At 40.3% G+C, this 17,549-nt stretch overlaps 3 protein-coding genes across 12 annotated transcripts; 2 read left to right on the top strand and 1 right to left on the bottom strand.

The window, feature by feature from the left end:
* The first annotated feature begins 1,759 nt into the window (after window positions 1-1,759).
* Window positions 1,760-7,281, top strand: tgfa (transforming growth factor, alpha). Of its 4 annotated transcripts, none has more exons than XR_006842970.1 (9): window positions 1,760-2,112; window positions 2,924-2,953; window positions 3,065-3,214; window positions 3,406-3,579; window positions 4,898-5,012; window positions 5,534-5,683; window positions 5,829-5,920; window positions 6,647-6,797; window positions 6,933-7,281. XR_006842970.1 is itself a non-coding variant. In XM_046383586.1 (8 exons), exons 1-8 carry the CDS (start codon window positions 2,073-2,075, stop codon window positions 6,652-6,654), a joined length of 759 nt encoding a protein of 252 aa, XP_046239542.1. In that variant the 5' UTR covers window positions 1,760-2,072; the 3' UTR covers window positions 6,655-7,281. The 4 variants fall into 4 exon arrangements, 2 of the variants coding, with proteins under 2 accessions (XP_046239542.1, XP_046239543.1); XR_006842969.1 differs by having other exon boundaries at window positions 6,881-7,281; XM_046383586.1 differs by having other exon boundaries at window positions 6,647-7,281.
* Window positions 7,282-10,118: 2,837 nt separating this feature from the next.
* Window positions 10,119-13,165, bottom strand: hdhd3 (haloacid dehalogenase-like hydrolase domain containing 3). Of its 6 annotated transcripts, none has more exons than XM_046383580.1 (3): window positions 12,912-13,165; window positions 11,103-11,437; window positions 10,119-10,758 (listed from the first exon to the last, which is right to left on the bottom strand). In XM_046383580.1, exons 2-3 carry the CDS (start codon window positions 11,430-11,432, stop codon window positions 10,363-10,365), a joined length of 726 nt encoding a protein of 241 aa, XP_046239536.1. In that variant the 5' UTR covers window positions 11,433-11,437; window positions 12,912-13,165; the 3' UTR covers window positions 10,119-10,362. The 6 variants fall into 6 exon arrangements, with proteins under 6 accessions (XP_046239536.1, XP_046239539.1, XP_046239537.1 ...); XM_046383583.1 differs by having other exon boundaries at window positions 11,103-11,440; window positions 12,977-13,165; XM_046383581.1 differs by having other exon boundaries at window positions 12,977-13,165.
* trub2 (TruB pseudouridine (psi) synthase family member 2) lies at window positions 12,487-16,888 on the top strand. 2 transcript variants are annotated; one of them, XM_046383578.1, is made up of 8 exons: window positions 12,487-12,621; window positions 13,702-13,836; window positions 14,053-14,127; window positions 15,080-15,141; window positions 15,246-15,327; window positions 15,626-15,698; window positions 16,007-16,143; window positions 16,233-16,888. In XM_046383578.1, exons 1-8 carry the CDS (start codon window positions 12,594-12,596, stop codon window positions 16,559-16,561), a joined length of 921 nt encoding a protein of 306 aa, XP_046239534.1. In that variant the 5' UTR covers window positions 12,487-12,593; the 3' UTR covers window positions 16,562-16,888. The 2 variants fall into 2 exon arrangements, with proteins under 2 accessions (XP_046239534.1, XP_046239533.1); XM_046383577.1 differs by lacking the exon at window positions 12,487-12,621 and adding an exon at window positions 13,270-13,524.
* Window positions 16,889-17,549: the final 661 nt, after the last annotated feature.

Below are 17,549 nucleotides of genomic sequence, written 5' to 3'. Positions count from 1 at the left end.
GTGAAACGGTTAAAAACTCTGGTTAAGATTACAAATGTTTACTGTGTTTCGTCCATGAAAAGGAGCATTCGGGAGGACACTTCATCACGTTTTCTCCACTTGAAGGGCACTCGAGAAGGCACATTGTAATGAAAAGGTACTTGTGCTGCGTTTTTTTTTTTTTTTTGGTTAGGTTTTATAAAAACATGTGGGCACCAAAGGGCCTTGCAAATTGCCTCCCCTGTCTCCCCCTTGTGTTCAATGTTCAAGTTTTTTGTTTTCTAATTTACTCCAAAGTGGTCTGTTGGAGCAGGCTGCCTGACCCCAAGGTTTCCATGTGTCTCTTTGTGTAATTAAAAATAAAGAACAACATTATTGAGGCACATTCACCATGCATGCACAATACAAACTGGTATAGCAAAGTGATCTTAAATCAAGATTTGGACACAGGAAAAAAAAAAGATTTCAGGACTCACCTTTATTGGTGTTGTGGCATAAATTCCTTTCATCAGTTTAGAGTAAATCAAACTCTAAACTGACCACCCAGTGACATGCAGTGAACCTGAAATTTTCTGAAATCTTGCATCTAACTGATGATTTAAGAAAGAATTTTGAACAAACTGTCTTGCTATTAAAATCTCCTAATTATGTTGCATTTGTTGGTATGTTCTCTTCTCCGGAAACAATATTTTGTAACATGTTTCTTTTATGCTTATTATCACCAAGTTTTAAGGAAACATGTTTTTGTTTTTAGCAAATCCTTTACGTCCAGCAGATGGAGCTGCTTTAAAATGTTGCTGGATGTTCTTGTTGGCAGTTCATGTCGTGCATCTCATCATCACAAATGGAAAGCTGCAGGATTCGCTCTCCTTTCCCTACTGTGAGACAAAACAAGTCGCTAAACTGTAAAACAAAGGGAAGTTGAATAATATAATGAAAAAAAAGTTTTGTTTTTTTTTTAAACAGAGGCCTACCTCATCTTTACAGGACTTTCAGCTTTCAGTTGCATTTTCACTTTAGCCGGTTGCTCACATCCTCACTGATACTTTATTTTACTGAAAAAAAAACAAGTTTATTTGTTGCTGTAGCACATAATTGTCAGCTGATTGTTTAAGATGAAGTAAAGAAGGTGTCCCAGATGGAGATAAAAGAAGGAAAGGAGGCACAGTTTAGGACTGTTAGGATCACCGACTGCCTCTATTTTTGAGTACTTGTGTATAAAAGTGTATAAAAACACGCAGTGTGCTCAACTTCCCAATCTTTTCCTGCTTGCATGCGTCTGCAGCCTTTCACTGCTGCACTTTCCTGGACAATCTGGCAGCTTTCATGAATGTGATAAAAGACAAACGGTCAAATAAATGAAAACATTAGGATTCATCCTTTGGAGTCACTGAATATCCGCAACAAATTTCACGGGAAGCTGGCCAGTAGCAGAATGAACAGACGGACCACAGCTTTATAAAGAATAAAAACTTAATTTATACTTGCAGCAGTAATATTAATAAAAAAATTTAAGCTTTAAGTAAATTTTGCTGAGAACACTGACATATTTTTTTAATTAAGGAAGGTTTTGAATGCACTTTTACTAGCACTGGAGCAGAGTGGTTGTCTGAATACTTGACTTGAATTATTTTTTTAATTAAATAAGTTTAATAATCTTACAGGCTGTGAGGCACCTGATAAAAAAAAACCAAATAGAAATAGTGTTATGAGGTCATAATAAGATGACACCCTCCTCCTCCTCCTCCTCCTCCTCCTCCTTCCTCTCGGTCTCTAATTGGTCAGCGTCTGACAGGATTACACGAGTTTCCTCAATTGAACGCAGGGTTAAGTTAAACGCTGCAACGTCCTGCTGAGAGTCTTGTGCTTTTCGACCAAAAAAAGAAAGAAAAACTTTTGCAGGGCTGCACCTAACGCCACAGCTGATCATCTGTGTGGAAATGACAGCCGTGTGGTGTTTTCAGTGCTGATGGTCTGTGCGGCTCGCCCTGCAGCCTGCAACACTTAATGACTAATGTGGTTTCTTAACGCACGCCCGCATTTCAGAGGAGCTGCCCGTCAATTTAGCAAAGTTTAGATTGGAAATCGTCGCGATGACTCGGATTTTCTGGGATACAATTTTTCTCATAAGCGGTGAGTAGCTAATTTTGAATGGAAATAAGCATTTAAATGTGTATAATTAGGCCTTCTCGTTGTGACTTGTCATCTCACGCTAAACATTCAGACTAATGATTGAAGTTAGAGCTTAACGAGGGCTGCTTCAGTATCCCCTTCACAGTGTCCCCTTATTAAATATTCTTTTATGTCATTTGATAATATTAAATAATTAACGTTAATTGATTGCATCACTTCCTGACTTACAGTGACAGTCTGTGCAGTGCTCCTTCACACATTTGAAGTGTTTCATCTAAGGCACATTTTAATTTCGCTGCTCGTACGGATGTCGCTGTAATAGCCGGTGTTTTGTCTGTCTGTCTGTCTGTGGCCTCCCTCAGTCTTCATACAGTACGTTTCAACTCAAGTTGGTGTGTTACTTTGATTGATTTCTGTTGTGCATTTGAATGCTGAGAGGAGGAGGTAAAAGTGACAACATTTCTGATGATCTGCTGAGTTTCTGCTGTTTTTTCTTTCTTTCTTTTTCTTTCTTTTCTTCCTTAAACTGTCTACTTGTGATTGCGTGTGTCCACATAGACCTGCTGTATTTATAGCGCTTTGGTCTCATCCTTTTAGTGGTTCTTGACCCTGATACTATTGTTGGGCACCACTTACTCAATGAAGCATTGATATCACATTGAAGACCAAGTCACATGACCATAGCTGTATAACAGGGGCAGATTGCTGGGCCTAAGATTGTTCATCACATGGTAGGATATGTGACACCTGGTCTTCCTTTGGGAGGGGGGAAATCACAATACAGTAATACATATTTTTTATATTCCTATAGGTACTTTTAGTATGTCTGTGGTACTCAATGGTGAGTTTACAGTGAACTTTTGGTATTTATGTTATTAGGGATTTGCTTCTGTATTTTTTCCAGCTCAAGACCATATCATATGTTAATAGCAGTTTGTCTTCCTCTCTGTAGGTTCCCTCTTTACATTAGGAGCAGGGCCAAGTAATTCAACGAACACTGAAGCCAGCGTTCCCCTCGATACGAACTCCACTGCTCCCCTGAACACCTCAGCAAGTAGCTCTGCAACAACTAGCAGCGGCAACACAACTACCACAACCAAAAGTAAGTCTCAGCACAGTCGTGTCACCTGCGGATGCAAGGTTATTGTCAAGCCTCCTCCGGAAAAGAGTATTTCATATGCTTCATATGTTATGCCTCATTTCCACAACAAGTGTTCTTTATGTGATATTATATTCCTGTGGGGATTTGATCTTATTTCATATATTGACAGCAGTTTGTTTTCCTCTCCACAGGTTCCCTCTTCACGTTAGGAGCAGGACCGAGCGATTCAACAATTATTGAAGCCAACAGTCCCTTCGATATAAACTCCACTGCTGCTCTGAACACCTCAACAAGCAGCTCTGTAACACCGACCACAATTACTACAACCACTTCAGCTACTACGACTAACATCCCTCCAGTTAAAAGTAAGCTGAAGAGCAGTTATCTTGTCTCAAGATGCAGGTGAAGGTTTCAGCTCATTGTCGAGCCATTTCCAGGAAATGTGTTTAAGATAAAACGTGCCAGTTGTCCTCATTGCCGCCCTTCATCTGCTCTCACTGCTGCACAGCTTCCACGGAGATCTCAACACTGTCAAGTTTCCCCACTGAGCTGCAGTGCATTAAAACATGCAGACAGTGTGGCACTCACTGATAATTGATCCTCTTAGCATGAGTGAGGGCAGCAGTTGTGGTGAAGCAAAGATTCTTAGCAGCTCATATGAGCAGTGTATTCGACCGCTTCACAAAGAGCCGCACCTACAGTTTTAAATTATTAGCTGAAAAGCATCTTACATGCCCTTAAGGCTGTTTTCTGTCTCGGTGTTACTTTCGTTCAAGTGCCAAAATCACATGGAAAGAGAGAGGGCTTGGTAGGCAGATGCCTCAGGGACAACAGAGGGCTTTCACAGAGTCTGAAAGAGGGAGACAATACATGTAGGCTGCAATCCAAAAGCCCATTTACCGTTGGAATGGAGTGTGTGACGATGTAATGCAGCTATCTGTCTGGATGTTCATCCTCCTTCCCACCCTGAATGACACACTATGCGTCTGTTTCGGCTGCTCGGTGAACACTGACTTCTGTCTGAGTCAGTTATGTAGGAATTTGTCTGACTGTACAGATTATGTCTAAGAAATGTCCCGTTTTGTCTGGGTGCTCATTTAATTAGATATTCTTCTCCCGAGTGAAAACTGAGATCGTTGCTTTAAGGCTTTAATTTGTGCTAAAGAAAGACGTTTCCTGCAGGGATTTGCTCTCTCCTGAGTTATAATGTGGGTTGATGGACAGAGGTTTTTGTTTGCAGCGTCTCACTGGGACTTTTCTTTACTCTAACTGTCCCTCCCAGGTACAAGAGGAGTTGTAAGCCACCATAAATCCACACGCAACTGGTAACAAAATGCTTCAGTCGACCGTTGGTGGCGTGGGTGTCAGCTTTAGGATTTAGTCCATGCTGTTGTTTCAGGTCTCTGGAGGCTTAGCCTAGTTTTAGGCTTATGATATTCACCTGTATTATGCTGTGTATTCTGATTATGCGCACTTTGATTGTATTTGATATTGTAATTTAGGGTGAAATTCATGCCCTGAAGGACGTCTGAAGGCGCATGCTTCTTTGTACCCTACTGGGCACCCAACTAAAATTTAATTTGCATCGGTTTCATTGAGAAATATTAGTGTTTTATGCCGCTAGAAAAAGCAAAAACACTATGTGTCTCAGTTTCAACAATATCTTGTCTTACAACCTCACAGAGTTTGTGGCGGCGGCTGTTCGGTTTCATTTCGACGACTGTCCGGACTCCCACCGCCATTTCTGCTTCCATGGCACATGTCGCTTTCTGATATTAGAGGAGACGCCTGCATGTGTGTAAGTTGTTACTGTCTCAAATATAAAACACAAACATTGTTGAATTGACAGAAGTGGCAGCTGACGGTTTTAACCTTACAGCTTTTACTCTCAGAATTAAATCTGGCAGTCTGTACTGTAAAGTTACAGTAATAACATCAATAACATCACATTTCACGGACGCAGAATTAAAATTAAATTAAAAGAAAATTTTGACCTTCATTTATGAGTAGACGTAGCTGAGCAGTGTGGTCCTCAATACATGCAAAATGCTGCCCTCCTTCAACAGAGACATGAAAGCTGCTTATACTGTACATCTGTTATTAAGTTATTTTTAATCTACTACTGGAAAACTCCTCTCAGTTATGTGATTTCTCAGGTATGTGACATCAGTCTGGTCAGACAGAGAGAATATAAGAATATTTGATATTGTGAACCACCGCCATCGGCCAGTAAAACTGTGATCTGAGCTTTTGAAATCCATTGAATGCAGTTTTTACTTACAATCTCGTGCACTGATTGCTTTCCTGTCCATGCGGCAGGTGCCATCCAGGCTTTGTTGGGGTGAGGTGTGAGCACGCGGACCTGCTGGCTGTAGTAGCAACCAATCACAGACAGCAGACCGTCGCCACAGTGCTGGTGCTGTGTGTGATTGGGTGTGTTCTCATCATGGTGTTGTGTACACTGTTACAGTAAGTAACTTATATGATCATCAACTGTACAGCGTTTAAGATCACGTGTAGCGATATGAGGCCAGTAAATTTTTCCATTTAAGAAATGACATGATGAACTTGATGTTAGAGAATTTTTTCAGTACTTAAGTCTTTTCTTGTGCAGTTGCTGGTGGAGGCAGGACTGTCGCAGACGGAGACACGCACATCACTACGTCCCACAGAAGCATGGAGCGTCCTGCTACCCTTCTGAGAGTGGTACTTTATTTATTTCTTCTGTCAGAAAGATTGTTCACATGGTCTTGTTTCTATGAACTTATCAGCTGCTGGGGATGTAAATAACTTGAGGACAGTGAATAATTGTATTATGTACATGTCCAGCAAATGCATACGTTAAAGATATACTGGACTTTTAGCCTAAGTGTACAGACCCCTAAGTTTACAGTCCCAGTGTGTGATAAAGATAGATGAAAATTTTGTCATACACTTTAAGGTATAAGACAAGCATCATTATTACATTTATAATCACAAACCAATCACAAATATACAGTGTCATCCGCTGGGCTCTGTAGTTATTAACAAATGTACCTCAAACAGGAGTAAATACTGCATGTGTTGGGGACTATTTTCAGCTGTGCATTAATCCACATTTGGTGAAGAAGTCAGTTTTTCCAGCAGCAGGGTGATGGTTCATGGTAGTGGAGGGAAATGTCATGCAGTTTAACTGTGTGGTTCATTGATGTGTTTCATTGTTTTGGACAACAATGAGCTCCATGGTGCAGAGGAACAAGACATGTCAGGCTTTGGATACACAAACAATAATTCTTAGTACGATCGATTTTCAGTCAGTTTTGTTTTTGGTGCTTTAATGGCAGTACACGACAGTAATTCAAGTATAAAATATAGTCAGGATTATTCTCGAAAGATCTTGTCATCACTACAGGAAACAAAAAAACCTTAAATATTGTATTATTTCCCTTTCAGTGGTTTGAGACGACAGCTTGCTGCAATATTAGCAGTTTGCATCGCGGCGTGTTTAGTTTTCCTCATCTTGTCCGGCCCAAGTGGTATTCACATGTTCTGACCAAGCAGACCTGACCAGAAGCGAAGGAGCATTACCCTGAATGTGGCTAAGGTAGGCCTGCATCATGTGGGAGGTTAAATATTCCATGACATTTTTTTTTTTTTTTCCCACTGACTGGGACATTTGACCTGCAGCACCGTAGGAACGTGTCTGCTTCACTCTTTGATTCTGTGGAAATACCCGCAGAACTGCAACAGACTGTTTGGAGCTCTGAGGATGAAGCTGCTGCCAAATCCTACATGGGAAGAGCTCCGTGTGTCCTCATTACTGTTTATGGCTGGCCTAAAAGACATGGAGAAGTGACCTGTCAGGCCGCTCATTGTCCACTATGGATGTTGAATAGGAGCAGTGTTTATTTTGGGCTGCAGGACAACAATAATCCATTTACTTAAGGCAGAAGACCCCAACTCCTATTTTTGTCTTTTACAATGTTGCGCACTTTTCATCAGAACTCTACAAACACCGAAGACATTTTTAAGAATTTATGGTGCGTGGGAACTGATGCTTAAAGAAGTTTTAGTATCTGTTTTTTTTTTTTTAAAAAAAACAACTCACTTCACCTGACAGGAGTAGGAATTGTTTAATGGACTGACTGCTGGTGGATTACAAACGCTCAGGCTTCAATCTGTATACACAAAGACTGCATCTTAAAAATGTTCTAATTTAAGAACATCCACATCCCCCCCCCCCCAAAATGATTTGACGCCAGTTTTGCCACTGAAGCTGAAATATTTGTCAGTTTTATTTTTTATTCCTGAACGGACCTTCAGCATGTTCATGCATCAGAGGTTTTTGATTGGCAAGCTGTAACTGTAATAACACATGCACATCCACATTATGTCACAGTCCTGTAGAAATGTTGGACGTTTCTGCAAGCTTGCTCACTATTCATAAAGAAAAGCTGCACTCATAGTACGATGTAGTCACTTGAAAAGAGTGTCCACATAATAACAAATGCCAAATACACTTGTTTCTAACTTTGTCTGAAAGAGCACTGAAGGGAAGGGGCACCTGGTTTGTACACGTCCACCTAAGCATGCATACACTTCAATCACAGCCTGTGTTTTTAAAGAAATGAGACAAAACACTTTTTATTTCAAGAGTGGTGTGTTATAGCATTGCTTCTGCTTTGAATTTAAATACTTTTAAAGAGAGAAAAGCCTCTGAAGGTTAACAGAATATTTAAGATTTTCTTTAAAAAGAAAAAAAACAAACAGGAATAATAACTGATGAAGGAATACAAAATAATGACCACAAACTGATGTGGGTATAAAGTGTTTACACGCTTTATGTGACAGGGAAAAGAAACGGCGCACAACACAATGAATGTGATGGTATTTAAATGCCAGAAGACTTTGATGGGATGATGCTTTTGTCTTTGTTTACAGTATGTGATAATTTTTACATTCAGAAATTGTTTACTGTTGCGGCGGTTTATGTGTAAATATCAAAACCACACGGAAATATTCAATGTATATACATGGTGTCAATACAGAATCATCTGAAAAGGATGATCGTTTCATGCATTAGCCCTTTACTTTGTCAGATTTATGTTAATGCAGTTGGAAAGCCTCTGTTGTCCTTTTGTTTTCCAATGAAATGAATTAAAAATGCAAATGTGTGTGTGTGTGTATTTCTTCTTCATGTGCTTATTAATTGCTGCTCTGTCTCTGGAGTTTGTTATTCATCGCGTGACCTTCTTTTCACTTCTGAAGCTCTTTCTTCTTTCTCCCCCTCTGTGTTCAAATACCATGATTTTCTGACGCTCTGCTCATCTATTTTTCTCTTCCACTGAATATTTCAAGACGCAGAAATGCCGACATGAAACCCTGAACCCCGGGCACAATTGAACAAAGAGGCAAACTCTTGAGTGCTTTTATAGCTGAAGGAAATGTTTCAGCCCTCTTCTGTATTGCCATTAACTTTTTCATGTATTGTGTTTTTGAGTTAACAGAATGTATACCTATATTCATGATAAAGCATTTGCTCGATGCACAACACTGCGCCACATACATACCGACTTAAAAAAAAAATTAAAAATAGATTTATTTCCATTGTGTGTGATATCTTCCCTCTTTAACGTGCTGCATCTTCTCTTAGCTTCCCTTTCGCTCTCTGCATGAGGAGCTTCGTTTTGTTTCGCAATCCCATTATGTCTGCAATTGGATTTCAGTGGAGCCCTTTAGAGCCGTCTGGCTGAGCTACTAAACCAGCTTTGAATTAAGCAGCTCTCGTGGGCGCTTCCCTAAAGATACACAATAGCCTTTAACATACAGGAGGAGTGCGAAGGGAAACAAATGAAGACAAGTGAAAAGCAGGCAAAGAAAAAAAATCAAGACGAAACAAACAAAAAAAAAACAAACCCTGTGCGCTCATTCATATTTCTTGACACAAAGTGGAAGGCTGGGTGTTGTTAACATCAGCAAATTCTCTTGAACTCTTTAAATCTTGTTTGGTCAAGTGTCAATCCGTGCTCCCCATAAGAGGCTGAAGCTCTGCTTTGAATTGCAATGCCATTCTGGTCTTTTTTTTCTTCCCCCTCTGCTTCCTCTTCTGGCCCTTTTGATCCCCAGCCCAACATTCTCAGTATCTGCCTCTGACCAGATGGTTTGAAATAAGAGTATTTACAAAGGTATTAGGGCTAAGCAATCCTGCCTCATTCGCTGCTAAGCACTGAAACAAATCATTAGGAATGATGAAAGCTCAGAGCTTCAGTTTAAAGGGTCGGTTCACCCAAATCACATGAGGAATGCCCTTTTGCACTGCCAGCTGATCCTGAGTGCAGCTCAGTCTGACACTTTGTAAACATAGGAAGACATCAATCATCAATTCAACATGAATTTAAGTCACGACACCACATTCATGGAATATAAGTTGGACATTACTTCTGTCTCCACCCTTCCCTCACCTCCATCAATCTGACTTAAAGAACTCATACGACTTCCTGGAGGCTGTGAACTGAGCCCTTCCTAATTTGATAACAGTGTAGGTGATGGGGGACAAAATGCAGTCCCTGTTTGTACTGTCCAAAATTGCGTCTTTTGCTTGTGGCGTTGTGGTAGAGATTATGAAGAGGAGGGACAATTACAGCAACTAAAAAAACGTTTTTCAGTAGGTAGGTCTGAGTCTCTTGAGTATCGGGGTGTTTGGTAATCTGGTGTTGAACACCATGAAAGAATTACATGACAAACTAGCAAATGCTTTCATATGGAGGTCATTTAAATGGTATGGTTTTGATCCACTGTTAAATTCAGGTGGTGAAACATTTCTGTCCTGATGGCAGTTGTCTGTTCAGGGTAACACCCCTTTTGTTTGTCTAAAAAGCATTCATTTTGTCATCAGATGAAAAAAGGAAATGAGGTTTCTCAGACAAACAATTAATACATATTTATTGCTCTTAATTTAGTTATCACAAAATCCATGATAATTATACCCTGTACATAGAGTTTTTATATAATAACCTATCTGGATAATCTGGATTACTTCTAACCATAGAAAGAGCTCTAAACTGGTTGAGCACAGTCAGGTCAACATGTTTAAATCACACAAATTAGTTCCTTAACTGAACCACATTTAGGCTGAGTAGCTTTGCACTTGAGTCCATGACTGTTTGGCATTAGTCCAAGTGCAGCCGAAGCCGGGATGGCAACTCAGCCAAGGAGCTGAACCGATGCTCTCGAGGAACGTCTGCTCCGATATGCTTGTTGTGTCTGTCTAATAGGAACCCGTGGATGCCAACAGACCGAGAGGTGAAGTAATCATTAACATAGTGGTCCCCAATGTGAGCTACACAAGCAGCTGGTACCCCGCATTTCTGCAGCGCCCGATCAAAGATGGCTGGATTTGGCTTTGCTATACCTGCTTCCTCTGATGATATTAAAAAGCTGAAGTGAGACAGCAGGCCACAAACACGTAAAATCTCTTCTAGGCGGCTATCAAAGTTAGACACCACACCTAGCTTCAGTCCAAGAGAAGAACAGCTCTCCAGGGCCTCCTGTGAGTCTGGAAATACCTAAAACAAAGACAAACAATACAATTTCAAGTTGACATTTTCCAGTTTATTCATCAAAAATAAAAAGCAATCATGAGTAGTGAATATGCTTTACTACCATTTTAAATAGATCCATAATGTCCATGTACACTTTGTTTTCCTGCATCAGTGAGCAAAGCTTCTGATAATAATAATGGCTGATTTCAAATATAAATCTTGACAGTTTTTTTTTTTAATTATTTGATGTTTTCAAACAATTTTGTACAGGATTTGTTGTTTTTATGCTGTATTATTTAGTGAATAACAACAGAAAAGCATGTTCTATTCATTTTATGTGTATACTACATGTGTTATTTGTGATTTACCTCCCAGTTCTCTGCACTGCAGAAGTTATGATAAAGGTTGTGAGCGATTGTCCTAAGCAGGGCAGGGTCCTGCACTCTGCACCGAGAGAATGTGTCCTGCACCACCCCCATCCACCAAGACCGCCCATCCAGGCCCTGAGTGATGCCATAGTTTGGGTATCTGCTGGAATGATGTCGATATGCCTGGTGGAAAGCAGCTTCGACCTCCACACGACTGAGGTTCAGGCCCATTCGTTCAGCCTCCTTGCAGTACTGCTCTCCCACAGATGCGCGCACCCTCAGCAGGGTGTCCTTCACATCCCATAGCACCCAGCGCAAAGGAGCTCGCATTACACCTACAAACATCACACAACAGGCATAAGAGAATATTTTCCAAGATAGACCTGAGAAAAGTGTTAAGTAAATGTTTTCTATCCACTATACAGTACAGTGCATACTGTAACTGACATTTTGACATAGTGAAGTTAAATTACCATTACCATTGTAAAGCAATGCAAAATGTAGTGTACAGACCTTTCTCAATGAAGACAGTCTGACTTGACACAGCAGAAAAGGCACGGGTGTTATTTCTAACATACTAACATCTCCCAGTAAGACATGACAGTGTAACAGTGAACCATCATGCACAGCACCAGGACCCTGAAGCTGAAGCAGTGTAATGGAATTCAGCAAACATTAATTATATTATTTACACCCAGATTTTTTCTGTCAAGTGAGGCATTTTCTGTCATTTTGTTTGAAGTCATTTCATAACACAAATTTGGGGAGAATACGCCCCACTAAAGCTCATCATCAACTGAAATGACTAAGACCTTACAGTGGGCCTTTCATTAAGCAAACTGTCCTTTTAGACAGGCCCTGTGTTAAAGTGTCTATAAGGGATATTTCTTCTTACTTTGGGATGAACCAAAAGATATGACCAACTGCCAGGTTAATCCAGCCATGGATGGTATATTTTTGACCTTCAAGTGTGAAAGAATCTTGAAGTTATTTTGGCTCACAGATGTTGCTGTCGGTACAATTAAATGGCCTGCTAACCCACAATTGTTTTAAATTACTGTCTGATGAGACCATTGCTTAGGAGAGGCATGTAGCTGTACCAGCAATTATATGAGATCACCTGTATCTGTACCAATGAAAAGGACAAAGGTGTGTATTGTCCCATATTAAAAGGTGATGTCTAGTCACGTGGATTGACTGGTAACACCTTTGTGAACGAACCATGGATTTGTGGTGTTTTAACGATGGCTCTGTTACATTCAGATGTACGATCAATACCAGGAGGACCCTGCCACCATGCACTAAATTACTTACACCTGAGCTTCTCCACCAGACTTGTAAAAAATGTCTTGACCTCTTACCGCCAACACCAAACAAAATGGAGTTCTGGTTTACAACGACATGTCCTGCTGTTGTGTTGATGACATTTTGTGGAGTGAATGTTACTGTAGACCAGGGTGACTGAATGTACAAGGAGAAAAACCCTCTGCTATGCTAACGTTGCAGATTATCACTGCAGGTTAATTTTTAACCCCTACTGACGTTCATCACTCCACACACGTTGGAGGATGCGGTGACAAATTACGTCATTTAATTGCAAACTGTCATCTTGGTTAAACGTTAAGTTACCTGGCTACGTCAAATGTCCTTGTGTTTATTATGGCCTCTAGGCTTTTAATAACCGCTAGCTAACATTACGTTCGTTGATTTTGTGTTAACGTTAGTTGCTCGTCACGCTTTGTGCGCTTGTTGGAAAAGTACTATAGCAACCACACCTACGTACAAACATTATAACAGCTCAAACGTTACCTAATTCAAGTTTTCAGGACTGTCAACAGTTTCGCTGCGGTCATGTTTAGATAGCTACAGTGTACCTTCTTCTTCTTCGTCTTCTTCTTCGCTAGGATGTTTTTTTTAGGGCAGCTGTTGCCATCTTCTGGAGGGCCCCCATTGACCTTCATTCTTCTGTACAATCTTTCTATTATCCCTCTCCTAAATTCATTCTGCCATAAACATCCACGCATAATGACACTACGTGTTTATTCTGGTGTCGACTGAACCCCATCGCCTCCAGTCCTCTCACATACGGGAGACTGTGGCCCGCTATACATCCAGTACAGCAGGCGGCAGTATGTTCAGAAAGTAGCCACTAGAACTTACGTTTCGAGACATATGCGCATGTGCAAATGGTCCCATGCTGTAAAACCAAATGAAGACAGAACTACCAGTGTTTTAGAAAACAAGCTTGGAACATGTTTAAGTATAACTTAATATAACTCAAGAAATCGTTGTGCTCCTTACACAATGGCGACTCCAGCTATTAAGATGTTTCGGAGGTTAGAGGGTCTGTTTTGTGTATACAAACCCTCTGGTGTCCACTGGAAACTCGTACGGGACACCATCGAGACAAATCTTCTGAAAGGCGAGGATGGCGTATCCATACAAACTTATCCTCTGGAATACTCTCACAATTGTATTTCTTTGTCTGTTGTGACAATAAGGCGTGATGCAGCCAATGTTCAGATCAACAATAAGTCAATTGCCTTAAATTTTGGACGTCAAATAATGTGTTGACCACTATGTATGTCTAACCTTACAGGCTTAGGTGCTACACCATCCCAGCCTCTTCCTAAGGAGGTCCGCTTCTTGGAACTCCCAGGCAGCGAGACCAAATCACCCAAGGGACTCACACTGTCTGCAGTCTCTGTGCCGGTACTGTCCAAGCATCCTCTGGGTATGTGCGTCCACTACACTGCATAGCTTCACATTGTGGTTCACCTGCTTGTTGTTCACCCAATATGAATGCTCCAGTGGCTCAATAGTGACTTCATTCCCCTGTTAAGGCAGGTTAATATTAGCTGAAATATCTGAGCGATGTTAAAATGCTTTTGTCCGTGCACATTAAGGACTGTGTATAAATAATTTAATGTATATTTTCTGTGTCTTTTAGTGACTGGACCTGAATTTCAGCATATTAAAATTGGAGTAGGACATCGCCTAGATGCATTCTCTTCTGGTGTTCTTGGTATGTTTATTAGCAGTTCAGTAGGTTGCTCTGTGTGTTGGTTCATCAACATTTGCACACCCTTTGGCAGCCACAGTTTTTGGCCTAGGCCCCTGAAATTTGGCGCAGAGGTAGAACTGGTTGATGAAAGATAACAATAACTGTCCCAATCTCATTTTCCTCGACAAAAGAGGAAAAGACATTGATAAAGTTACTTTAAAACATCCATATAGCCTACAATAGAAAAGCTTATGTACATTAAATGTTAATTGTCACCAGCCATGCTGTTGTCAAACTGAAAAGACTCATCACAGGTTAGGTAACGATGTTACTGAGTAAATAAAATATGTCCTGATTGAGCCTGTCAATCTAAGTGAGTTAGAAAGTCTTAGTGTCAGTGTAGCCAAAGTTTTTAATGCCTTAAAACGTGCATTTTTTACAAGTCTCGTGGAAAAGCTCGTACTAAACACATGCTTTTAGAAAAGAGATTGGTTTAAATGTCCTCTGGTTTGGTTGCACCTCTGTCCTCTTGAAAGGCCGTTGGGAGAGCGGGGTAATTTAAAGTTAATAAGTCACATAAATTGGGCTGACCTACCTTCTAATAATCGCAGAGCTCCCCTGAGGTCAGCTGAGGGAGAAAAAAAGAAAAATATTAGTCTAGAAAGGTGCTCTCGGTTTACAAATCCATGCAAACCGCAGGACACAGTTTGAGAATCTGTGGCCAAGGACTGCTAATCTGTAGTTATGGTTTATACGCTACTCATGGACATGTAAACCTAGAGCACAGATTGATGTAACTATTGTTTGTTGTTGTTGTTGTCTCACCTGATACCTGGGGAGCTCTGTGGCTTCATCACTGCAATTTAGTTAATTGACAGTTTGAGAGCTAATCACATGAAAAAAGCCATTTGTTTCAGGTCATGTTGTATTTAATATATGAAGACACCTTTTAACACCTTTATTTTAACTTTAGTTCTTGCTGTTGGGAATGGAAACAGGACTCTGAATGATCTCTACAGAACCAGAGTCTCAAGGGTAATTTATCATTTCTTCGGTTATCTTTGGTTTATCATGTGGTTTTTCATCAGATAAACAAAGATGCAGTACACACAGGTTTAATGCTGTTGGACATGTTTCAGGAATACACATTGGAGGGTGAATTTGGCACTGCAACAGACGATTTCTCTCACACAGGCAGAGTTGTGGAAAGGTCCACCTGTGGTAGGATACCCTTTTTTTTCCCCTGTATGCTTGTCAGTTTCATCAGTTAATTCACTTCATAATAAGAGCTTCAGGTCATTATGCTGTGTTTGAAAGCTCAGTATTGATATACAACAATATTGTCTAAAAGCCATCCACTCTAATACTGTAACTTAAAATTTAATTGTTAAATTTCATAATTATCAATTGGTGTCTGTGCTGTATTTGTAACTGTACTTTTCACAAGATCATGTCTTAATCGCCTGCCAAACAAACTGTGAGCTCACTTTATCAGTCACTAAACTTTTGTGTTCAACAGATCACATCACACGGGACAAGCTGGAACGAGTCCTGGCGATGCTGCAGGGAGCCAATCAGAAGGCCTTGTTAATGTACGCTAATGACATTTAATGTTCATTACATTTCTATACACATAATGTTGATATTTTTTACTCCTCTTTACATTTTCTTCTGTGCTTCACTTTTGAATAACCCTCCTGTACATGTAACACATCAGTCCACAAAGTGCTTTCAGCAGGGCCACAGTTAGGTGCTAAATGATTGTTCATAATGCAGCTAACCGTGGCCCTGCTGAAAGCACTTTGTGGACTGATGTGTTACATGTACAGCAGGGCCACAGTTAGGTGCTAAATGATTATTCATAATGCAGCTAGATGACTGTTTTGTTTTTCCTGTGCAGGTATTCCAACGTAGACATGAAATCACAGGAAGCTTATGAGATGGCTGCACAAGGTTTACTGGGTCCAGAAGGGAAATCGCATCCTATTTTGACAGGCTTGCGTTGCATTCACTTTCAGCCCCCCAACTTCACTTTAGGTAAATTATCTTCAATTGAATACACAGCAGACCTCTTTTAAAATGTGCCGACCTTCAGCATCTTTTTTTTTTCCTTTCTGTTCTCACAGAGGTTCAGTGTCTGAATGAAACTCAGAAATATTTGTGCAAAGTTGTGCATGAGATAGGACTGGAGCTACGCAGCACGGCTGTGTGTAAAGGAGTTAGACGGACCAGAGATGGCTTCTTCACCCTGCAGGATGCCTTGACCCATCACCACTGGACTGCCTCTGATATTATGCAAGCCATCAGACAATACCACTGCTCCAAAAAAAACAAAAAAAGCAAACAATATATCGGAGATCCAGCATTACGGGCAGCAGAAGAGAATATGACAGCCACTCAACGAAATGAAACCTGCGACGAAGCAGCAGCAGCAGTAGAAGGTAGAATTAAATAACTTATTATTGTTATTGCTGTGACCAGTATTTAATACAGGTCACCCTGGTGGTTGACTGAAAACAATTTCAACACAAAACAGAGCTGCTCTGCAGTGACCAGAGATGCTGGTTTCTAGAAGTGAAAATATCCAATTGGATACGATTAGTTTAATATGCAAACTTCTGCCCATGAACAAAAACACTTGCTGTATCTCATCTAAATGTTTGAACTTTTTCATCTCTATTAAATGTCGTCCAGATATTCTTAACTTATTCTGTAAATCTTTATATGAAAGTGTTTTAATTGTTTTTTTTTACCATGAAATAAATTCAAACGATTGTTAAGACTTCTGTTGTTTGGTTGCACTTTCATTTAATTATTTGGACTTATTTTAGTAGTTGCTGACGAGATTAAACTCTGCATTAGTACAAAGTGGCTGGTTCCTCGCGTAGAGGCTTTCTCTTCAAGGCCTGCAGATGAGCCGATGCACCTTTCATTATTAGCGCAAATACTCCCCCGTGTGGCAAAAGGTCAGAGTTACTTGTCTTTAACTTGTTAGGCTGTATGGTGATGTGTCCTGTTAACCCGTTTAAGATTCAACTGCTCCCTGCTGCCATTGAGTGTATCGACAGACAGCTGCACAGCCAGCTCTCTCACTGTGACCCCAGTGATTGATGACCCCAGCAGTAACTCTAACATCACTCCTTTGCAGCTGGTTTAAGCTGTAACCTTTTACTTTAACGATTTTAAAAGTGTTTTAATCCAGCTCTGTAATTTCTTAGGTGTGCTGTAGAAAAGGTCACAATCTGACACTAAAATATTCTTCAGTCTTTCTTACTATTTAGGTCACTTACAACAGCAGTTAATTGAAATTAAGTGAATGTTGTTGTCTGTTTTCGCTGCAGTTCATACAGTTCCTCAAATTACATTGTTTTTTTTTCCAGGAAAGTTCTTGGAAATTTTATGAAGTATTCTGAAATTACAGACTCTTAAATTAAAAGGTTTTC

This window comes from Scatophagus argus, chromosome 3 (genome assembly GCF_020382885.2).
Source record: "Scatophagus argus isolate fScaArg1 chromosome 3, fScaArg1.pri, whole genome shotgun sequence".
NCBI lineage: Eukaryota > Metazoa > Chordata > Actinopteri > Scatophagidae > Scatophagus > Scatophagus argus.
Note: the sequence above shows the minus strand (reverse complement) of the source record. Positions and strands in the feature narration are given on the sequence as shown.

Bases quoted from the DNA above. Each gene is read 5' to 3' on its own strand.
- tgfa (XM_046383586.1), top strand. From the start codon at position 2,073: ATGACTCGGATTTTCTGGGATACAATTTTTCTCATAAGCG. The intron at 2,954-3,064 runs GTGAGTTTACAG...TCCTCTCTGTAG, and splicing joins TATGTCTGTGGTACTCAATG to GTTCCCTCTTTACATTAGGA. The intron at 3,580-4,897 runs GTAAGCTGAAGA...ACAACCTCACAG, and splicing joins TAACATCCCTCCAGTTAAAA to AGTTTGTGGCGGCGGCTGTT.
- trub2 (XM_046383577.1), top strand. From the start codon at position 13,407: ATGGCGACTCCAGCTATTAAGATGTTTCGGAGGTTAGAGGGTCTGTTT. The intron at 13,525-13,701 runs GCGAGGATGGCG...CTAACCTTACAG, and splicing joins CGAGACAAATCTTCTGAAAG to GCTTAGGTGCTACACCATCC. The intron at 15,699-16,006 runs GTACGCTAATGA...TTTCCTGTGCAG, and splicing joins AATCAGAAGGCCTTGTTAAT to GTATTCCAACGTAGACATGA.
- hdhd3 (XM_046383580.1), bottom strand. From the start codon at position 11,432: ATGCGAGCTCCTTTGCGCTGGGTGCTATGGGATGTGAAGGACACCCTG. The intron at 10,759-11,102 runs GTAAATCACAAA...TCTTTGTTTTAG, and splicing joins GCAGTGCAGAGAACTGGGAG to GTATTTCCAGACTCACAGGA.